The sequence below is a fragment of the Erpetoichthys calabaricus genome, chromosome 6 (genome assembly GCF_900747795.2).
Source record: "Erpetoichthys calabaricus chromosome 6, fErpCal1.3, whole genome shotgun sequence".
In the NCBI taxonomy this organism is placed as follows: Eukaryota; Metazoa; Chordata; class Cladistia; order Polypteriformes; family Polypteridae; genus Erpetoichthys; species Erpetoichthys calabaricus.
The window spans coordinates 134,324,401-134,345,690 of NC_041399.2; the positions used below are offsets into that span (position 1 = coordinate 134,324,401).

General features: G+C 38.6%; 1 protein-coding gene across 2 annotated transcripts in view; it reads right to left on the reverse strand.

Annotated features, from left to right (window-relative positions):
- The window catches only part of pxdc1b (PX domain containing 1b), a 50,363-nt gene extending 42,123 nt beyond the window's left edge, over positions 1-8,240 (reverse strand). Inside the window, exon 1 of one of the 2 annotated variants that reach the window (XM_051929036.1) lies at positions 7,171-8,240. In XM_051929036.1, the coding sequence (XP_051784996.1) occupies positions 7,171-7,426 (256 nt within the window). In that variant the 5' untranslated portion in view covers positions 7,427-8,240. The remainder of the gene's footprint in view (positions 1-7,170) is intronic. The other variant, XM_028803932.2, reaches the window with a different exon arrangement.
- Between the last annotated feature and the right edge of the window lie 13,050 nt (positions 8,241-21,290).

Sequence of the window (21,290 nt, forward strand, 5' to 3'; positions counted from 1 at the left end):
AGCATGGAAGCTCAACACTGCCAGTGTCCATGGCCAGTGCCAGAGGGCGCAAGGGAAACGGCTGAGCCCTCCTGAGCAGGACTGCTGTCACACGTGGAAGTGCTGCCAGAAGATGAGCTACCACTACCACTAGTTCGGGAGCCAGAGTAGGTAGGAGGTGGACAAAGCTTGCTGGAGGAGGAGTGGAGGCGACAAGAGAGGGAAGAGAAAAAGAGAACAAAGTACTGTGTTTTAGTGCATGATGCTTTGTACTTTGCAGCTGTGGGAAGCAAGGAAAAATTACTTCCCCATGTATAATAAATGGCGGGCGGCACGGTGGCGCAGTGGGTAGCGCTGCTGCCTCGCAGTTGGGAGATCTGGGGACCTGGGTTCGATTCCCGGGTCCTCCCTGCGTGGAGTTTGCATGTTCTCCCCGTGTCTGCGTGAGTTTCCTCCGGCCGCTCCGGTTTCCTCCCACAGTCCAAAGACATGCAGGTTAGGGTGGATTGGCGATTCTAAATTGGCCCTATTGTGTGCTTGGTGTGTGGGTGTGTTTGTGTGTGTCCTGCGGTGGGTTGGCACCCTGCCCAGGATTGGTTCCTGCCTTGTGCCCTGTGTTGGCTGGGATTGGCTCCAGCAGACCCCCCGTGACCCCTGTGTTCGGATTCAGCCGGGTTGGAAAATGGATGGATGTATAATAAATGTGTGTTGTGTGCTGGACTTGGGCCCTGTGTCTGTTGTGTTAGGGGTTTTGGAAATTGTATGTCCCCTGGTGTCCACATCACACTGCACTGTACAGGAACCTCTTTTCAGTCACTAGTACTTTTTCATTTACCATCCTCAACTCTTAAATGTAGATGTGGAAAGGGATAGTGACTGGCTGACTGTTAGGTTAGGGCTTTTCACCACTACAGTATGGTACAATGTTCATCACACTGCCAACACCATACTAATCTACTGGTCAGTACTACCCATGGAAAATGTAATTATGTCATTCCGTCCCTCTACATGAATCTACGATACTTGTCTGTATTTGAAGAACATAGTAAAGTTTATTATCAAGAGAAGACAACTGAATTCCAGTTTAAAAAGATGGGGTATCTGTTTTAATAAAAAGAAAAGAGTCTGCTACCCACATCCACCACTAGCCAAAATTATAGTTAAAATAGATGACTGAATTATGATAAAAATGAACTGCTATATGCAGTTTTGGATATTGTTAGTAATTACACATTTTTACATATTTTACAGTGCTATGTTAAAATTTTAACCTGAGACAATTACTAATACAGTATGAAAAATGAAAAACATTAAACAATTGTAGTACAAAGCGGTTTTGCTTGTTTTCCTGCACAAAAACATTCTAACACAAGACGTTGCTTTGAGCAATTTCAATACCAGTCCACTTGCATCCAATTCTAGGTCCAGTTGACTATTGTGACTGACAATTCATTCCACTTTGCATTACACGTGAACTAAGCCCTCCGTGTCCATTGGCAAATATCAAGGTTCTACTTCATATGACTCTTTCCCAGCAGCCCCAAGTAAAAGTGTGTGTTTTGATCCAACACAATATACAGTATAAAGAGAGACAAGCTAGCCATTTTTGCAGCTATCTATATTCTGTCTGTAATGGAGAAGAACTAAGATGTCATATTTAGTGTTGTGCTTTATAGTTCCAGAATGCTTAATTTAATTTCTGGACTGATCACTGATTCTGCAGAGTTTGGCCATTGCCAAAAGTTTGCTTTAGTCCATTCTATGTACTACAGCTTCCTGCCACATCCTAAAAACATGTTTTATGTTAATTGGACAATGTCAATGAATTAGGTGTGTATGTATCTTAGTGTGTCCTATAATAGACTGCCATCTTCTCTATGGATGGCCCCTGGCTATCACCCTACACTGTAACAGGTTCTAGGTCCTCACAACTGTATGAAAGGTAGAACAGGATCAGAAAACTAAAGTAAGGATTGTACTGTGTCCTGTGTACAAAGTAACATCTACTGTATATAATGTTTTGTTCACTACCTGCTTTGGTCCTAGGATCTCAAAGAGTCAAAGGTCAGTCAACTTCTTTTATGTTATTTCTATGAGGTTTGCAGCAGCTTGAAAATGGCATTACCTGTAAAGCTGCTGAACTGGCATCACCTCATGATATCAAACTGTTTATTGGTGAGCTAACTATTAACTACTATGTTCACTCCCCAGACAATCCCTTGGTATCACAGTTTGTTGCACATGTATGCTTTACGAAGGCAGAGGGTACATTAATCTTTCTTGGGACACTTGACAGTATGAGACCATGAAATGCTTAGAAAACATAGTGATGAAGGACATTGACTGATTTGTTGTAGACTCCATAGAACCACTCCAGTTTGTGTAGTAAATAAAAATATCACTGGCTGATTTCAACTCTCAGGCCCTAAGCATGACCCTTACTTTTATTAGGATGTTATTTATTGCTTATTGCTTTGATGTTTAGTTTGTTAGTTTGAACTGTCATCTTAGTGGGTTTTTTCAAAGCACATTGTGATTATACCATCTAATCTAGTCTAAATAAAATGTACATGCAAATGGAGATGCCTATATTTCTATCTTATCCTAATGTGCACATCAACGGTGGTAATGATATTCAACAAAAACACATCTCTTCACATTTTAAGGTCTCTCAAGTCTGCTACAAAATATAGTAATAAATATATGTCATTAGTTTTGCCGATGACACCACAGTGACTGGGGTGATCAGCAACATGACTGAATACAGGAATGAGGCATCCAAGCTGACAGTGGTATTTGATTACCATAGTCTTGCATAGTCATGAATGTCATAAACACCAAAGAAGTAACTGTGGAATTAAGAAAAAAGAGAAAGTGCCACACAGCTGGCAGCATCAATGAAGCAACAGAGGCTATAGGTAGCTGCTCCTTGGGTTACAGATATTGTACAACCTGGGTACAACCATCATACTGAAAATGGCAATAGAAGGCCTTCAGATTCTGAGAATCTTACACAAACCCTGGATGAAAAATAATTAACAGTTTAGGTATTATCACTGTGTCATAGAATGTGTTCTGATCCTGGCCATCATTGTAAAGTATGGTGCTAGAACCACATAAAAATGATAGCATCAGAATCATTAACAGCTCAAGTGTTTTACTGCAAACACTGTAACAATCAATCCTTTGTATATTTAAAAATATGTCAACCTAGGTTCAGACTATTCCCACCTCTAAGGTCAACAAATTAAATAAACCTCAGCATCAAAAAAAGGTTTATCCTTAAAGGAATGGTTACAACATCTCATTTCTCTGCCTCCTACCATTGAACATTGGGACTGTCATACATTATACTTTTTGCACCACCACACACACACACAACCCATTTCTGATGCATTTTTGCATATTGTATTGTGTTTCTAATCTTTTTTATGCTCTACCATTCCATCTATTACCCTTTTATTTCTTTAGTTATTTATTTATTGTATGGGTACTTAAATAACAAATAAAGATAAAAGATGAACTTTTTCATAAATGATACTTTAGCACTTGTGCGGATGCCCCATAATTTGTTGTGTATGATGAATAATTGACATTTTAATATATAAATACACCACATTTTAGTAAATGTAAATCACGTTTTGCTGTTTATGTAACTCAGGTCCATCTTATGATATCAAACTCAAAAAAGTTGTGTATTTAGCATGCTCACTGATATTTTGATATCTTTTGATTCTAAACTGCAAGTACTTTGCACAGAACAGACTCATGAATGAGTTGTAACAAAATTGGTGTTTCATCTGCACATCTACATCTGTACTCTTTTGTTTTTATTGTAAATAATAAGTTCCATTTTTAAAAAATATGTACCACACGTGGAGAGATCATAGCAAGTTCATCTGAGAGGTGGAATGCAGTTCTGCGTTCCAAAATTCTGATACAAAGCTCGATCTCATGTTCATTTTGAGTCAAAGCCCCCTTTATGCCTGACATTAACATGCATTTTTATTGATCTAATCATAATCAGAAAATACTGCAAAACACTGATAGCCAGGCATAGATGCAGTTGCAATAAGAATGCTCAGACCACATTCCGTACATTGTCAAAAGTGGATAGTGCCCACAATTAACACAAGTGTTAATATAAATGTGTTTTAGGTATTCATACAACAACCAGATGATTTGAATTTTGCATGGCCAATATAACAACAAATCTCTGCACAGATATGATGCAGATACTGGAAATACCTTTTAAGGCCAGGTGTAAATGAAATCCACCTAAATTATATTAGGATACAGGTCAAATACAAATCAAGGGTTAATGCCAGGTGTAAATGGAATCTAAATGTCATAACAAAACTCTGGGAAGATTGTTTAGAATGCACAGCATGAGAATAGGAGCTGGAAAACATAAAGATGAATAAGAGATTAAATGTGTCTTGAATAAAGGCTGCAGCCAGCCACAGAATGAGGTAACCCCTACCATGCTGTAAATAGCAGTGCTTGATATCTTAAATAGTTATGAATTCCCTTAAATAATCAGTAATCAGTGCTGTTGGCTCACAAACCAAGTGACCTAGTCTCATATGCTGCGTGAAGATTATACTGTGTGCACTCTTTCTACTTCCTTCTGTGGCTTCCTTCCACATCCCAAAGACAAAGTTAGGTTGACTAGTGACTCTAACTTGAGCAAGGGTGTATATAACAGGTGGCCAAACAAGTGGCATCTTACCTGTTGGGGAATGGACCCATTAGGTTGTCTATGGTGAATTTCTTCAACTCTACCCCTCAGCCTTTCGCACATTAAAATGAAGAACCAAGCCATAATTTTAGATTACCATTTCATGTTTGGATGAAAGACTAATGGATAAAAAATTTGAGGTAAGAACAAAAGTAGTGGAACATTTCCTAGATGTTTAATACTATTTAAGAATGAAGCAGCCAATAATAAATGTGAATCAACTTTCACACTCTATATGAGTTCAGAATTAGCAGTCATAAAAACATCCTCTATTGTTCCTTTTCCCAAGAAGGCAGACGCCTCTTCGCCTAATGACTACAGACCAGTGTGACTTATGTCTCAAATCATGAAAACCTTTGAGAGACTGGTCCTGGACTATACGAGTCCTCTTGTGGTAGGCCATCTGGGCCCCCTGTAGTTTGCCTAACAGAAAAAGACTGGAGTGGAGGATGCAATTATCTATCTGCTCCACAACACGCACTCTCATTTGGAAAAGGCTGGCAGCACTATGACTATTATGTTTTTGTATTTCTCCAGTGCCTTCAATACCATCCAGCCATCCCTACATCAATAGCAGGTTGGATTGGTCTCATCACACAGAGGAACTAAATAAGAAAGGGCAAAGCAGGCTCTGTTTTTCTAAGGAGACTGTGATCCTTTAATGTAAGTAGTGATATACTTCAAATCCTCTACAACTCAAGATGGCCAGTGCAATTTTCTACACTGTGGTGTGCTGATCTGGTAACATCACTTCAAGAGAGGGTCCACAGAATCAACAAACTAATTAAATGGGCAAGCTCAGTTACAGGACACACTCTGGATCCTCTGGAGTTACTACGGAAGGAGAGAATTAAAACAAAACTGAGTGCCATTTTGAACAATGCTGCACATCTTTTCTCTGACATACTAACACTGAGTACTTTTAGCTAACAAATCATTCAGCAAATGTGTGTTGAGAAACACTACAGGGGCTCCTTTAAACCAAAAGCAATACACCTGCATAATGCCACACTGTGACTGAGATTGCCAAGTCAAATGTTTTTCTTTCTTATATATATATATATATTATATATATATATATTATATATATATTATATATATATATTATATATATATTAGTTATTCTGGTGTGTGTTCAGACCATATTTTATGCACATATATGTGTATACACATACATACTGCATATATTGATCTATTTATTTAAATAGCTTCTGTAAAAAGTCCAATTTCCCCCTGGGGACAAATAAAGTTCTATCTATCTATAATATTTTAAAACTGAGGAAGTTGTTAATTCAGAAATAAGCTTCACCCAATGATGCATCTCATAAATCTTGTAAATCCAGTGGAATGTAATAGTAAGGTGTTGTACCGTGTTAGCTATTATGGATGCAATGAGAAGTCAAGCAAAATGACACCCTTTATTGGCTAACTAAAACGACTAGTTAGCCAATAAAAAGTGTCATTTTGCTTGACTTCTCATTAAATCCAGTTGAATAAATACAGAATAACGGGCTACCATTACCAGACTTGATTAGACACCTACTGCGGTTTCTTCCTCGGCTTCAAAGTATGGATAATGGAATATCAGGACATGATTGATCAAACGCTGGACTCTCATCTGTCTGATCAGTGCCACGTGAAAACACTTTTGTTTACTTATTTCTACATACGACCAGCAGGTGTCGCAGCAGACCGGTACAAAAGAAAAGTCACGGCGCAGCAACAGCAAAGCTTGGGCAGTTCGTGACAGCTAATTGATTTGCAATCAAATGACAGCTTATTCCGAAATGTCCACGTATGATTGAAAGGAAACTTTCAACGTGTTCTTTGGCTATCGCCATGGTATTTGACATTAAGTAATAAATGACACGTATTCACGAACCTTGCTCCGGTAATTAGGGAAAATGCCACGCACTTATTGAGAGGAGAGCACCATTTCCCCTTCCTCTCTGTAGACAATGTATATAAACGGATATTCAGCTTGAAACGATCACCTTGTAAAAATACAGCAGCACTCTCACATTCTGACACAAAATCTAGTAAAATAAAAGTAAAAGTAATCTATACGTGGAGCATATAGTATACAGAGTTTAAACAGCGTTCACTCACAAGCTGGTTCTATACTGAACATCATTATAAAGTCCTATTAACTGACGAAAAAATCAGATCTTGAGGTGCAGAAACTGGATTCCACAGAAAATCTGTATCTTCGTAACACCCCAAACCCCACACCCGAACACGCAACTGCAACATATTGCTGTCAGTAAGAAAAGAGATTCGGTTTAAACGCGAGATAAACGTGTTGCTTTCTCTTTACGGTCATACTTGTCATTGACTTCAGATCTCATGCAGAAGTGACATTTGAAAAACAGAAGCCATGCCTACGTACGGATAAACTGGCCCCTGGTGACTTTCTGCACTTTCACCCTCCACCATTCGCGCATACATACCTTCCAGCAATGCGCACTGAGAAAGTTCCCCACGATCTTCAGGGAAAGAGTCCAAAAGCCTTTTGAACAGCCGTCCCAAGTCTGAGTAACTCCGGTGAAGATAAAGAATGTTTCTGTCAGACCACTCTGTCCTGATCTCGAAAAATTCTTCCTCCTCGCCCTTTTTGCTGATGATTAGTCTCCGAATCCCATTGACCCAGCAATCCTTCACGAACATATTCACCAGAGACGTGCCCTCAAAAACTGCAGAAGCCATCCTATTTCAGTCCAGCATGCTGGCCGTAGGGGAGCCGGAACCCGCCCTGTCGCGCTGTGCAAGTGAGTGACAGTCGCCCAGCAGCCCTCAGTAAGCGCTAAAACTGCGCATATAATTACTTTAAAACACTACTTTACCGCTTCAATACTTATTTATTATGTTTCGAACAGTAAAGATCTCAAGTCAGTATACCCCTTGTTTAAAATCCAAATTCTCCGCGATCAGCGGGGGCTTCTCTCGAACTCAGGGGCAGTGAGCAAACCCTCATTTTGTTAGGGCCAGTCCGCGCTTGCAAAGCAGCTCCTTCCTATGCGTCCTGCTAACCGGCCGGTCTGAAGTATACTGCTAGGCGAGCTCTCCTCAACTTCTTTCTTTCGTCCTCTTTCTCAGGAATCCGATGACTTCACAGGTCACCCGCTCCAGGGTCGAGACACGTTTCCCTCAGTCCGTTTCTGTCTGTCCCGTGGCAATTTGACATTTACTAATCACTAACTGGAAGAGGCATCGCTATCTGTTATATCCAACACTTGACTCCTAATCTTGTAGGTAGTATCCTCGTTTTTGAGCGCTGTATTTCCAGCGATTACTGAAAAAACAATTCTAGCCAGAAGAAGTAAAAAAAAAAACAAGACGTGAAGCCAGAAGGGAACATCGAATTCTGAAACCGTGGACTTTTTACTCTGTCAGGCCAGATTCTATTTTATTTTTTATTTAATTTTCTCTGTCAGAGCGTCATTTTAGGAAAATGAACAACCCTCTTCCTGCCGGACCCTGACATCATCCACTGGAATGTTATGTGTGGATGTGTCCTTCTCTGGTATTTGTGTGGAGTCAGAAGGAGGAGGGAGAGGGGAGAAGAGGGAAGGGAGGGGGAGGGACGGGGCTGCCTGTTGCGGCGGTGTCCCAAATTGTGAACTTGAACCATTTCCAGACAGAGGGAGAAATTGTTCTTTCAGTACTGCCCATTTAACTTGTTTCTAAGGCTGTAACAATAACAAAAGGTGGAAAAAGTGATGTGCTGTGAATACTTTCTGATGCACTCTATCTATCTATCTATCTATCTATCTATCTATCTACTACTATCTATCTATCTATTCTATCTATCTATCTATCTATCTATCTATCTATCTATCTATCCTATCTATCTATCTATCTAAAATTTTAATGTGAAAGCCAGATACATCTCAGATACATCTCAATACTTTACTAATCCAGAGATAGCAGTCAGATCATGAAACAAGTATATAACTAGATATAACAGTCTCTGGTCCACAAAAAAACCCCAGTATACTGAGAATTGGAGTTTGAATCCAATCAAGGGCACAGGTCTCATGAAAACAGTACACCTCAAGTGTACATTTTCTTAATTATACTGAAGCAAGTAAACCCTATTAACTCCTCCTTATTGAAGCTTTGGCTTTGCGATTTACAGCTGCATGTCCTTGCTGTCACTAACCACAGTTTTAAATGGTGGGTGTAGAAAATGTTTGATTTATGGTTTCACCCCCTACAACAGTAATATCCATCCATCCATCCATTTTCCAACCCGCTGAATCCGAACACAGGGCTCACGGGGGTCTGCTGGAGCCAATCCACAGCCAACACAGGGCACAAGGCAGGAAACAATCCTGGGCAGGGTGCCAACCCACCGCCAGGACACACACAAACACACCACACACCAAGCACACACTAGGGCCAATTTAGAATCACCAATCCACCTAACCTGCATGTCTTTGGACATGTGGGAGGAAACCGGAGCGCCCGGAGGAAACCCACGCAGGCACGGGGAGAACATGCAAACTCCACGCAGGGAGGACCCGGGGAATCGAACCCAGGTCCCCAGATCTCCCAACTGCGAGGCAGCAGCGCTACTCACTGCGCCACCGTGCCGCCCACAACAGTAATATCACATTGGAAAATGAACAAGTCAAATTTTTAAGTTTTGGACAACAAATTGAACCATGCTACCATGAGTGAACAAATTTAACTCAAAAAATAAGCTTTTAATCAGTGCATAAAATGTAAATATAAGCTGAGCATTTTCAATTTATAAAATTTGTAATATTGTAAATGTGTCCCCTGTGAAGCAAAGACACTCGATTGTCAATCTGGGGTATCCCATGAAGGATCAAGTGCTGCAAGAAAGTGACACACGTTCAATGATTGAGAGGTCTGGGGGACTGGAGACCCCCATGAAGCAACTATTGCCTGGTATGCCACTAAGCAATGAAACAAAGTTGATGAGCATTGTTTCCCCATTAACACCTTCACTTCTGGTCAAAAACAGATGTGCCATATAGTTAAGATTGCTGCACTACTTCCATGAAAACCAACAGGCGAGATGGGCTGAGTGTAAGCAGCAGATGTTGGATCTAATTCACTCCCCCTTGTCCCTCCCCAGAAATATTGTCAACAAAACCTCAAAATCAGTGACGTTTCATGATCAGGGCTTGCACAGAAACCAATATGAGACCTTGAACTTCACTATGGATCATTGCAAAGTCCAAATTCCATCCATCCATCCATTTTCCAACCCGCTGAATCCGAACACAGGGTCACGGGGGTCTGCTGGAGCCAATCCCAGCCAACACAGGGCACAAGGCAGGAACCAATCCCGGGCAGGGTGCCAACCCACCGCAGGACACCCACACAAACACACCCACACACCAAGCACACACTAGGGCCAATTTAGAATCGCCAATCCCACCTAACCTGCATGTCTTTGGACTGTGGAGGAAACCGGAGCGCCCGGAGGAAAACCCACGCAGACATGGGGAGAAACATGCAAACTCCATGCAGGGGAGGACGCGGGAAGCAAACCCAGGTCCCCAGGTCTCCCAACTGCGAGGCAGCAGTGCTACCCATTGCGCCACCGTGCAGCCCAGTCCAAATTCCATTCTGTTAAAAAAAAAGTTATTCACCTTTATGAAGGCTTCACTCGCAGCAAGGAACCCAGAAGAATGCTCATTTCTATGACTCACTCACAGGTGACAATTGCACACACAATGCTTGATTCTTTTCATAATCATAGAAATGGGGGCACTAATAAATGAGCAACAAATGACAATACACTGAACGGCATCAATTGCAACACGATAAAGTTGGACAATGCAACTCAGAAATCGGGTGCTTCCGAGTTTTAATTTTGGGAAATCGCGACGCAGCCTTCATCTTTGTCACAACTCCTGAAATGCCATCTTGCACCCCGGGTGAGAACCCAGGTTTACTCTTTGCCCAAAAAAAGGCAGAACCTACAAGAGAGTAGGTGGTTTGTATTTGGCACGCCTTCTGTTAGCCCTCTGACAGAAAACAGCCCCACCTACAGTGGAACAAGTCTTTTGAATTCATAGTTTTACCTTCTCCTAGCTTTTGGCCTAATTTAGTAGGAGACTCAGTTATGGAAAGCAATGGAAAAGAGCTACACCTCCACTTCAAGGGCTCTAATCACGGGGACAAAAGAAAACGTTATACCCCCATAGTATCCATCCATTTTTAACTCCTGATTAGTCCAGTACAGAGAACTGGGGGTCATGTGTTATGATTTGTATGCTATTCTGAAAAGTATTTGCAATTTAATTTCAGAAACATGTTTCATCTGGCCTGATAAGATTAGTAATGAACTGACAAAATCCAGGATTAGGGAAACTTAATTCACATTTTAATTGTATTATTAAATGTTTGTCCGTGTCAAATGTTATTACATGAAGCGTGAACCACATAGAGTGAAACCTTTAACAGTTCTTAGCGTTTTCGCCAAGGTGTAAACTATACTTATCCATGAACTATCCAAGCTGAAGAAAAGTCTTCTCACAGTATATGAAGTCCAGTTCTGAGTCTCTAATATCCAGCTTGCTTTAGACATATTAGTAACAAAAGTAAAGATATACACTATTTGTTTGTAATATGCTTTACATAAAGCAATCAGTTGAAAAATGGTATATATTTAAGTAAAACTAAAAAGTAAAATTAAATTAAATGTTGAATGCTGAGTTCGATAAAGTTTGGCCAAATGACTATCTCATGCCTAGCAGGCAGACTGGATGATAAGCTGAAATACATGGTTAGTTGCAAAAACAGTGTTGAGATATTGTGAGTAAAGTGACCAGTCTGTAGTTACAGGGAAGATTCTCTTAGGTTCTTGTAGACAAGGGGAAAGATAGAAAATTAATTAAAAATGTCTGGTACTTCATATCAGCACAGCTAAAGTGAACGGAAGGTTTCAGAATGACTATGTGAAAAACCATCTCATACCATCATGCTAAATGACTAAACAGTGAATGAACAGCTGGAAAGTCCAGAGGAATGATCAAGCATAAGGTGAATTACTGAATGTGTGAATGTGCTCTGAAACAAACTGGTGTTCCTGCCTAGGGTTGTTCCACACTTGTTTCCAGTACTACCAAGACAGCCCCCTTGTGAGCCTATACTTGGATAACAGAATTTGAACCTGGGAGGATTGATTAAAATGAATCTTTTTACAGGTAAGATGTAGGAGATAAGAAACTACACAAGTCATCTTTCTTTGGCACATTACTGTTTCCACTTTTTCAGTAACATTTGCTGTCATCTCAAACATCTTCAAAGTAATTCATTTATTAAAAATATGGCCATGATATTGTAGATATTCTTTATCCCATATACAGTATGTTTCCTGTGCCCACAAAAATGTTGACCAGGAATCATGCTATATGTTTGTAATGGAATAGTGAGCATATCCATTTTAAAATCAAAGTTATGCCAAAAACTCCTCATCAGGGTGGGTGGGAGAGTTTGCTGTTATTTTTTATTATAGGCTATGTTCCATCACCATTTTTGGTTTATTTAGCAGTGAAATGTTTTCCTAATTTACTCCCCATTGTTTTCAGTTCTAACAGTTAAAAGCAGCAAGCAATAAATATGAAAGTCTGAGTGAATTATAGCCCAAGTTGGAAATGAGGCATTCCATAAAACTGTGCTCTCATATTATGGTTGGGTGGCACAGTGATCAATGCAGCTTCAGGATCTGGAACTGGATTCCTCACTGCGTTATTGCCAGAGTGGAGTTTTTGTGCCCCCAAAACTTGTCACCTGTGAAGTGTGAGTTGGTGTGAGTGTGCCTTATAAAGGGTTAGCATTCCATCCAAGTTTGGTTCCAATATCACACCAGATTCATGTAACCTGAAACTGGAATAACTGGAAAATAAAAGAATAGATGGACAGAATGAAGTGTCATCCATTAGTTAATCCAGACACGGCTTCAATCAGTGATCTGATCTTGTTGTCTAATTTGACAATATTAATAAAGCTCACTGGCAGATGGCTGTTCTTTTTAATTGAGCAAAATGAGACTAACTGAGACTTCTGTGGTTTAACGCTTTAGATAGATAGATAGATAGATAGATAGAATAGATAGATAGATTGATAGATAGATAGAGTAGATAGATAGATAGATAGATAGATAGATAGATAGATAGATAGATAGATAGATAGATAGATAGATAGATAGATAGATAGATAGATCACTGAAGTATCTCTGTTTAAATACAAAAGAATTTAAAAAACCTTTTTATTTTATTGAGCCACAAGGAGAAATTAAGTTGATGAAGAAGAAAAAATATTATCTATTCAGGATACAAAAAGCATCAAAACTAGATATAACACAGCCTCTGGTCCACAGAATCATTTTCCAGTGCCCCCAGTGCAGCCCTGAAGCTTGGGCCTTTATCTCTCCCACCTTCTGTTTTAACTCACAAGCCCTCATTAAGACACAATTCATATCCGCTTGTAGTCCACTCGCTTGTCACTATCCACATGGCCAGTCATCAATCAAGCCAGACGCCACAACAGCCTTTGGGCTAAAACTGTCTGTTGTAAGAATTGCTTAACTCTTTCTAAACTTTACTAAACACATCTGATAGCAGATTAATAATAAACTCACAAATTGTGCCTTGTGATGAAAGTTATTTATTTGATATTTTTTAATGACTCCATTTCTAAGTACAGAATTGTGACAATGCCCTCCATAAAATGTAGCATAAACATTTGTTCTCATGCAAATGTAAAGATAAACAAATAACTTTAGTAAGAGAAAGATCCCTTATCAGTAAACAAATCTAAAGTTTAGGAGTAAGATTATATTGTGCAACCCATGAACCCCATGAACTTAATGTTTTGTATATAACAGAAGGTAATGGCCAGTGTAGTTTCTAACTGCTTTAAACAATGCTACAGTTTTACAAACACATAAGAACATAAGAAATTTGACAAACAAAATGAGACCATTCAGTCTATCAAGCCTGTTTGTTTAGTTAATAGCTAAACTGCCCCAAATAATAATTTTGAACCTGCTTCTATTAACTAATGTGGTGTGGTAGAAGATTGTTTAGTTTTATGCCTGGGTATAGACTGACAGACTGGAAGAGTTGGGTACTTATTGTATTATGCCTGGTATCCTCATACAGGAGTGCTTTAAATAAATGAGATTCACAAAGGTTGTGCAGTGGCTGCCACAAATCGAGCTCCCTGGGTTTGAATGCTATGCTGCTATCTGTGTAGAGCTTGCATGTTCTTCCCATGTATTTGTGGATTTTCCTCTGTGTACTCTAATTTTTATCCCCCATGCCCAAAGATTTGTGTCTTAAGTTAGGCTAATTGATTACTCTAAATTGTCCCTGTGGGTGTGTTTGAGTGTAGGTGTATTCTTGGATGGACTGGGGCTCTGTCCAGAGTTGGTACCTCACTTATGACTTATGCTGTTGGGATAGGCTCCAGCACCCCTCAAAACCTGAAACAATATTCAGAAGGTTTGAGAATGTCATTTTAAGTTGTGTAAATTACATTCAAAAATAGCTGAAGCGATGAATGATAGTCAACTGTATGTAAATTTCCATTTTCAATGAGCAATCTTTACAGGCCATTAGAATATTAGAAATGTAACAAACAAATCAATCCATCAAGGTCAGGACTTCTCTTTTCTCTATTGACCTCTCCAGACTTTGAAAGGAGTGACCTTCCCTTTTTAGCCCACTGAAACTGAATTATGAGTACAAACCTGATTATAACTACATTACTAGAGTGCAAAGTGAAAGTAAACTCAACAAAGCCATAAAAGTGTTCTGATGATAAACCAAGGCTGGAGGGCTGCAGTGGCTTCAGGTTTTCATTCTAACCATTTTCTCAATTTGTGACCAGATTTTGCTGCTACTTAACTTCTTTTCACCTTAATTTTAATTGTCCTGCTAATTAAAACTCAGACACTTTGTTTCTTTTCTCCTTAATTAGCAGCTTAAAATAATAATGAGATACAAAACCAGCCAACACATGACCAGCAACCTGTGTCCATCATATCTGAAACTAAAGAAAGGTGAAGGTCTCGGTAAAGTTGATCTCCTCAGATCAACAAAACATTTGGACGGTGCTCTTGGAAAAAAGAAAATCAACAGTTCTGGAAATGTCTGCTGTTGCAGAATGAGGGTACCACCAAGCAATGTAATTAAACAATGGGTTTAAATAACAACAAAATTTGTCTTCCAATTAAGAAACTAGTTGGAATGAATTTGACTGGAGTTTGAGGCCCCGAATTAGTTGGTCATCTGTTGGCTTATATAATATTACATTTTTTTGGCCACCATTTAAGGAATACAGAACAATTCAGAGAATGAGTCTTAAAAACAAGGCATTCAAATGAAAGGAAAATAAGTTAATTAGTAGTAGAAATTGGTCACTGATGAAAAAAAGAGTCAGGCAGAAAATCTGTAGCCACCACCACTCTAAAGAATCAGTGTGGGCCACCCTTGTAATAAACTGTGCACTGCTTCATTTTATAAGGGATACTCTAAAACAAGAATGCAGAGAAAAAATATACCAGGTATAATGATATAAGTTATGCTAGATATTAATTTAGAATGTAAGAAACATTCATTGAATCATAGAGGATTGGTTGCCACCTAAAAAACTTTTTTAACACAGCTACTATAAAAATGTATTTTGATTTAAAATGTTTTATTTACTTATTAAAATGAATACAAGTTCAGTGAACAGAATGAAAATAAGTCAGGACAACTGTTTAGCCAAAATGTTCTATTTTTGAGACAAATGTGTACATCAGTAATTAGGAGCACTATGGGTGTCACTCTCATTAGAAGATGCACAGCACAAAGTTAGAAGGATTACAAAAGGGAAAGAATTGCCTTCTTGAGATCATTGAGACAAAACAGGCAATACATAACGTAATAACATAATGTCAGAAGATAGGGGAACCATTTATATATTAACATAATAAACAAGCATGACACAAACTTTACAACTGCATAATTCACTAGTGATGCTGCAGCTGAAGTGCTGGATGTTTAACATCACAGAAACTCACTGACTGGGAGACATTTGACCATTTTTTTGACGTTTTTGTCTATGAATTGTGCATTCATTTCTACTTCATATTGTCTTCCTGGTGACATCATGTCTCCATTTTGTTTTTAGGTTTTCCTTCAAGCACTTTCATTATCTGCTGGTAAATTCATGGGTGCTGCCTTTTTGTGGCCACATAACTGGTGCCTTGTGATGTAACATTACACACTGAGAGGCTTGGCACATTACATTAAGACTGCTGCACTTTAAAAATTGGTGCACACAGCAGGCCTCTGAACTTTAACCAAAGCCTGAGACATATGTAACTAATGCAAAAAACTGAAATCAAAATAAAAAAGTAACACACTAATAGGAAAGGAAATTCTGGTTTTGGCTATTGCTTCAGTTATGTAACTAAGTAAATGAGTTTAGATGCTGGAATCACCACATTTGGCACCAACAGTCATACTACAGTCAAGCTTGCTTAGACCTTCCATATTCAAACAACACTTAATCTTCTTAGCCATGTTTTCAAGCTGTCTGTATTGAGTTGCAGATGACTGAAGTATGTAATACGTAATAACATTCTATATCATGGGATTGTCTACAAGTGTTCAGTAAACAGGTTGGTGCTATTGTTTTTACTAAACAAGATGTTTTTAGAATATCTTAATCTTAATTTTACTGTAATGTACATGTTCATTCACAAAAGTGAAAATTGCTAAAGATTCAAAATTTTAATGGCATCATTATCACCACACAACACTCTGCCTGAAACTGACATGTAGAGTCTTGAAAAAAGGACAAAAACTATGATAAACAAAAAACATACAATAATTGCAGAGATGTCTTCTCAGGCCGAAGTTCAGGACAGAACTAGAAACAAGATGGCCGGTTCTCTGAGGGGGGATACATAAAGAAAATGATTTTTTCTTGTTGTATACATTAGCACAGCCTTTGTAGTTTAAATTTCAGCTCTGAGTTTCAGGATCCTTGCTCTCCATTCCCTGATAAGCTATGCTCATGGCTTACCTTGACACCAAGAGATTCTGAGCTCACTGCAAAAATTCTTCACTAAAATGCACTTTATTAGGATTTTAGCAATCAGAAAAGGCATCTATAGAACTTACTAAATCACTTGTTGAAATGACACAGTGTAAAAACTCATTCTGCTGGACAGTGTTTGTGTTTCTGTCTTTACTACCTTTTCCTGCCTGCCTGCCTGTCACTGGTAAACAAAACCCATCATACAAATTAGAGTATTAGATAAGATTATTTTAAAAAGTTAAGCAAAACAAACTATTATACCTGCTGTTTCTTTCGAGGGTTTTATCTATACTAATAAAAGGCAAAGCCCTCACTGACTGACTGACTGACTGACTCACTCACTCACTCACTCATCACTAATTCTCCACTTCCCGTGTAGGTGGAAGGCTGAAATTTGCCAGGCTCATTCCTTACAGCTTACTTACAAAAGTTAGGCAGGTTTCATTTCGAAATTCTATGCGTAATGGTCATAACTGGAACCTCTTTTTTGTCCATATACTGTAATGGCGGAGGCGGAGTCGCGTATCGCGTCATCACGCCTCCTACATAATCACGTGAACTGAAAACAAGGAAGAGATTTACAGCACGACTCAAAAGTGGGAACGAAGGTAAATGACGTTAATTGTTGAGTGTCTTTTAATACTGTGTAAGCATACATATTAACACATGTGCAATTAAACGTGTGCATTTACGGGGTGATTTTTTAGGCTTAAAAGCTCACCTTTTATTAAAAAGGTAAATACAAACTGTTTTCATTCTGAAGGGCACAAACTACGTTGGATTTCAGCTGTTAAACGCGCAAAAATGTCGGTACACTAGATAAATAAGCACAACATATCAGTTGTATTGTATGCTTACAATACATATAGAAATGTGTTAATCATTAACTAATAGTATGGGATGGTGTTTTTCGACTCGCGCCTTGATTTAAACGATTCCATGTCTTGGTAGGTTTGCGTCGCTTATTGTCAATATCTTTACACCTGTTTTTAAGACTTATTGACTGAAACGGGCTTTCACGAAAAAAGTTAGGGCTTTGCTACAGGATACACCCTCCACAAGTTAAGGAAGTAAAAATAAAGGTATATATTTCTGTTTTATTTAAACCTTTTAAGTTCGTATGCATAGCCCCATTTGGCTGTTTTAGTTTTTTTTTTTCTTTCTTCAGTAATATTTAATCTCCTTAAAGAAAAACAACATATGCATTTTACTTTTTTTGGATCTCTTTAGTAATATTTTAGTGTAAAAGGATAACCAGTTTTTAAACCTTTTATGTTACTTTATAAAGTTATTTTACACAATGTTGAAAAATTAATAAGAAAGCTACATATTTTGGCAGCTGCTGCTTTAATTTTCAATGAAATGAAAAAAAGCTCTCCAAGAGAAAACCTCAATGAAGAAGAAACAGTTTACACTATCTAAAAAGGAGAAACCCTCATTTTTAAAGGTTTGCTGCAGATGACTTAACTGAAAATAAATGAATAGTTCCTATGTGTATAATACATATTTATCTGTTTGACTTATGCCTTTATTCCAGCAACTTGCAACATCTGAGGTACAATTTGTTACATTACTTTTGTTTTTTGCAGCACAGGCAGGTGAAGTGACTTCCTCAGGGTCACACAGTGGTGTCAGTACCAGGATTTGAACTGACAAGCTCCGGGTTTGCTGAAATATTACTGAAGAAAGAAAAAAAATGAAAACGGGCAAATGGGGCTATGCATACAAATGTCCATCCATCCATTATCCAACCCACTATATCCTAAATATAGGAGCCAATCCCTGCCAACACAGGGCACAAGGCAGGAAACAAACCCCGGGCAAGGTGCCAGCCCACCGCAGGGCGCACACACCCACACACACCCACACACCAGGGACAATTTAGAATCGCCAATGCACCTAACCTGCATGTCTTTGGACTGTGGGAGGAAACCAGAGTATCCAGAGGAAACCCAGACAGACACAGGGAGAACATTCAAACTCAACGCAGGGAAGCGAACCCGGGTCTCCTAACTGGCACCTTTCACTGTGCCACCATACCGCCCACATACAAACTTAAAAGGTTTAAATAAAACAGAAATATATACCTTTATTTTTACTTCCTTAACTTGTGGAGGGTGTATCCGGTAGCAAAGCCCTAACTTTTTTCATGAAAGCCCCTTTCAGGCAATAAGCCTTAAAAACAGGTGTAAAGCTAAACTTGCAGCACCGCTATTCAATTACACTTGCCTAATGCCTCTCCTAAGGGGAGATACTGTGGGATCTGGGCATCAGTCAAAGTACCAATCACAGGCCCGATTAGAAAGCGGGAAGCTGTGATTTGTTGTCTCCCTCCCATGTAACAATCACAGCCCGTGTTACAACGCACTATGTATGTATGTATATATGTATATATGTGTATGTGTGTGTGTATGTATGTGTGTATATGTATGTGTATATATATATGTTGACATGTGTATATATATATATATATATGTGTATATATATGTGGATGCGTATATGTATATATATATATATATATATATATATATATATATATATATATATATATATATATATAATATATATATATATATATATATATATATATATATATATTTGTATATATGTAGATATGTGTATATGTAGATATGTATATATGTATATATATATGTATAACCTCTTTAACACACTACTTCTCCGCTGCGAAGCGCGGGTATTTTGCTAGTTCATTTATAAACTTGACTTTGTCATTTACTTTTATTTTATGTAATCTCTCCACATACCCAGGGATTTTCTCCACCTTTACACTAAGGCACCCATCACTGCTGACAAGAAATCCTTGTCAAAGATTTGGAGCCAACAAAATGCAAACACAATTTGCCTTGAACTTTTTGGCAGTCAGTGATGGTGGTCGTAGGTTTCATGTGCTATAATGACAGGTTTTAAGAATGGCAACTTTTTTATGATCACTGTTCATTTGTCGATGAACAATATTGTGCACACTGTCAACTGAGATTACAACTCTTCTTCAATATCAATGATTTCCTTTATCATGACGTCCATGGAAAGCACATTATCTTATATTAAGGAAGTGCATATTACCTTTCTTTTTATGTTACAGTTCTTTACTGTATGTCTGTCTGTTTCCTGTACTGGAGTCCATAGCCATTGTATTTATGAGATATTTAGCATACTTACAGAGCTTACTACCCTCTGAAAGCATCCTTCCAACCTGGCCTTACAGCATGCAATGTTTTGGTGGCAATGCATCATTTTTTTCTTACCATTAAAGCCTTGCTAATATCTGTCCCTCTTTGATGTCACCCATTTTTCCCCTGGTAACTTTTTGCATATGAGAAAGCCAATTACAGAACAGCTAGTGCAACAAAACCCGAACAAAGAAGTTTTCAATTATATAATTACTAGGGGGCTCCGCCCCCTGCTCGCTTCGCTCACCAACCCCTGGTGTTGGGAAATGACAAAGAGCGTGATGTATGAATGAGATATAGAATAGTGTGAAGGTGTAGATGATGCAAATAGAAAGCAATAATAAAGTGTGTGGCACAGTGTAAAGGGTTATTGGAAAATTTCTTTGTACACGCCTTTTAAGTGTAAAAGGTAATTTCAGGTCAGAGCTTGTAAGGTCAATGAAGATGGTCATTGTCGTGATCAGAGTCAACTTTGTCAGAGCTTAGAAAGAGTTGTGTCTCTCCAGGAAGTAATGCAATGACTTGGTTATTTATGTTTTCTACATTAATATTGTTTGGACATAATATAGCGCGTTGTGTTAAAAGGGGCATTTGGTCCAATGAGATTGCTGTTCCAAATATCTCTGTAACTAAGTCGTCGCAGATAAAGGCTTGAGGAATTGTACTAATATCTGGGTGAAGTCTATCTGTATTGGTGAGTGTACCATCTCCCAGATGTAATAACCAATTGTTATGATCTGGATATGGACATTGCATGTTTTGTACTAACTGTATCTTTTGAAAGCAATGTCAATTGTCTGCGTATTTTAAGGTGCACTGAACAATAGCTGAGCGCATGGCATGTGGAACAATAGCTAAGCACTGTCTAAAATCTCCTCCTAATAAAAGTACCTTTCCTCCAAAGGGAATATTATTATTCATCAACGTTTGTAGAAGTTTATGAATGGTGTTGAGTAAGTGACTGGATGCCATTGTACATTCATCAATAATTAACAGTTTTGCAAGACAGATGTCATGTGCAGTGCCACTGTTCATGTTCATAGTGGATACCGATTTGTAGGATGTAATGCAGTTCATAAAGTTTTCACTTTCAGGTACATCGTTAGTTAGAAGGTTCTGTAGATATTCAGGATATGAATGTAAAGAAGGCAGTCTAATTTGACCCTTTTGACAACAACGTGTAAATTCATTACTTGTATTGTCAGTTGTTTCTTTAGGGAAGTTAAGTGAATGACAATGATTGCAAATGACATTTATTAATCCCAATGAATTTTCCTGAATAGTGGACTCATTATTGAACG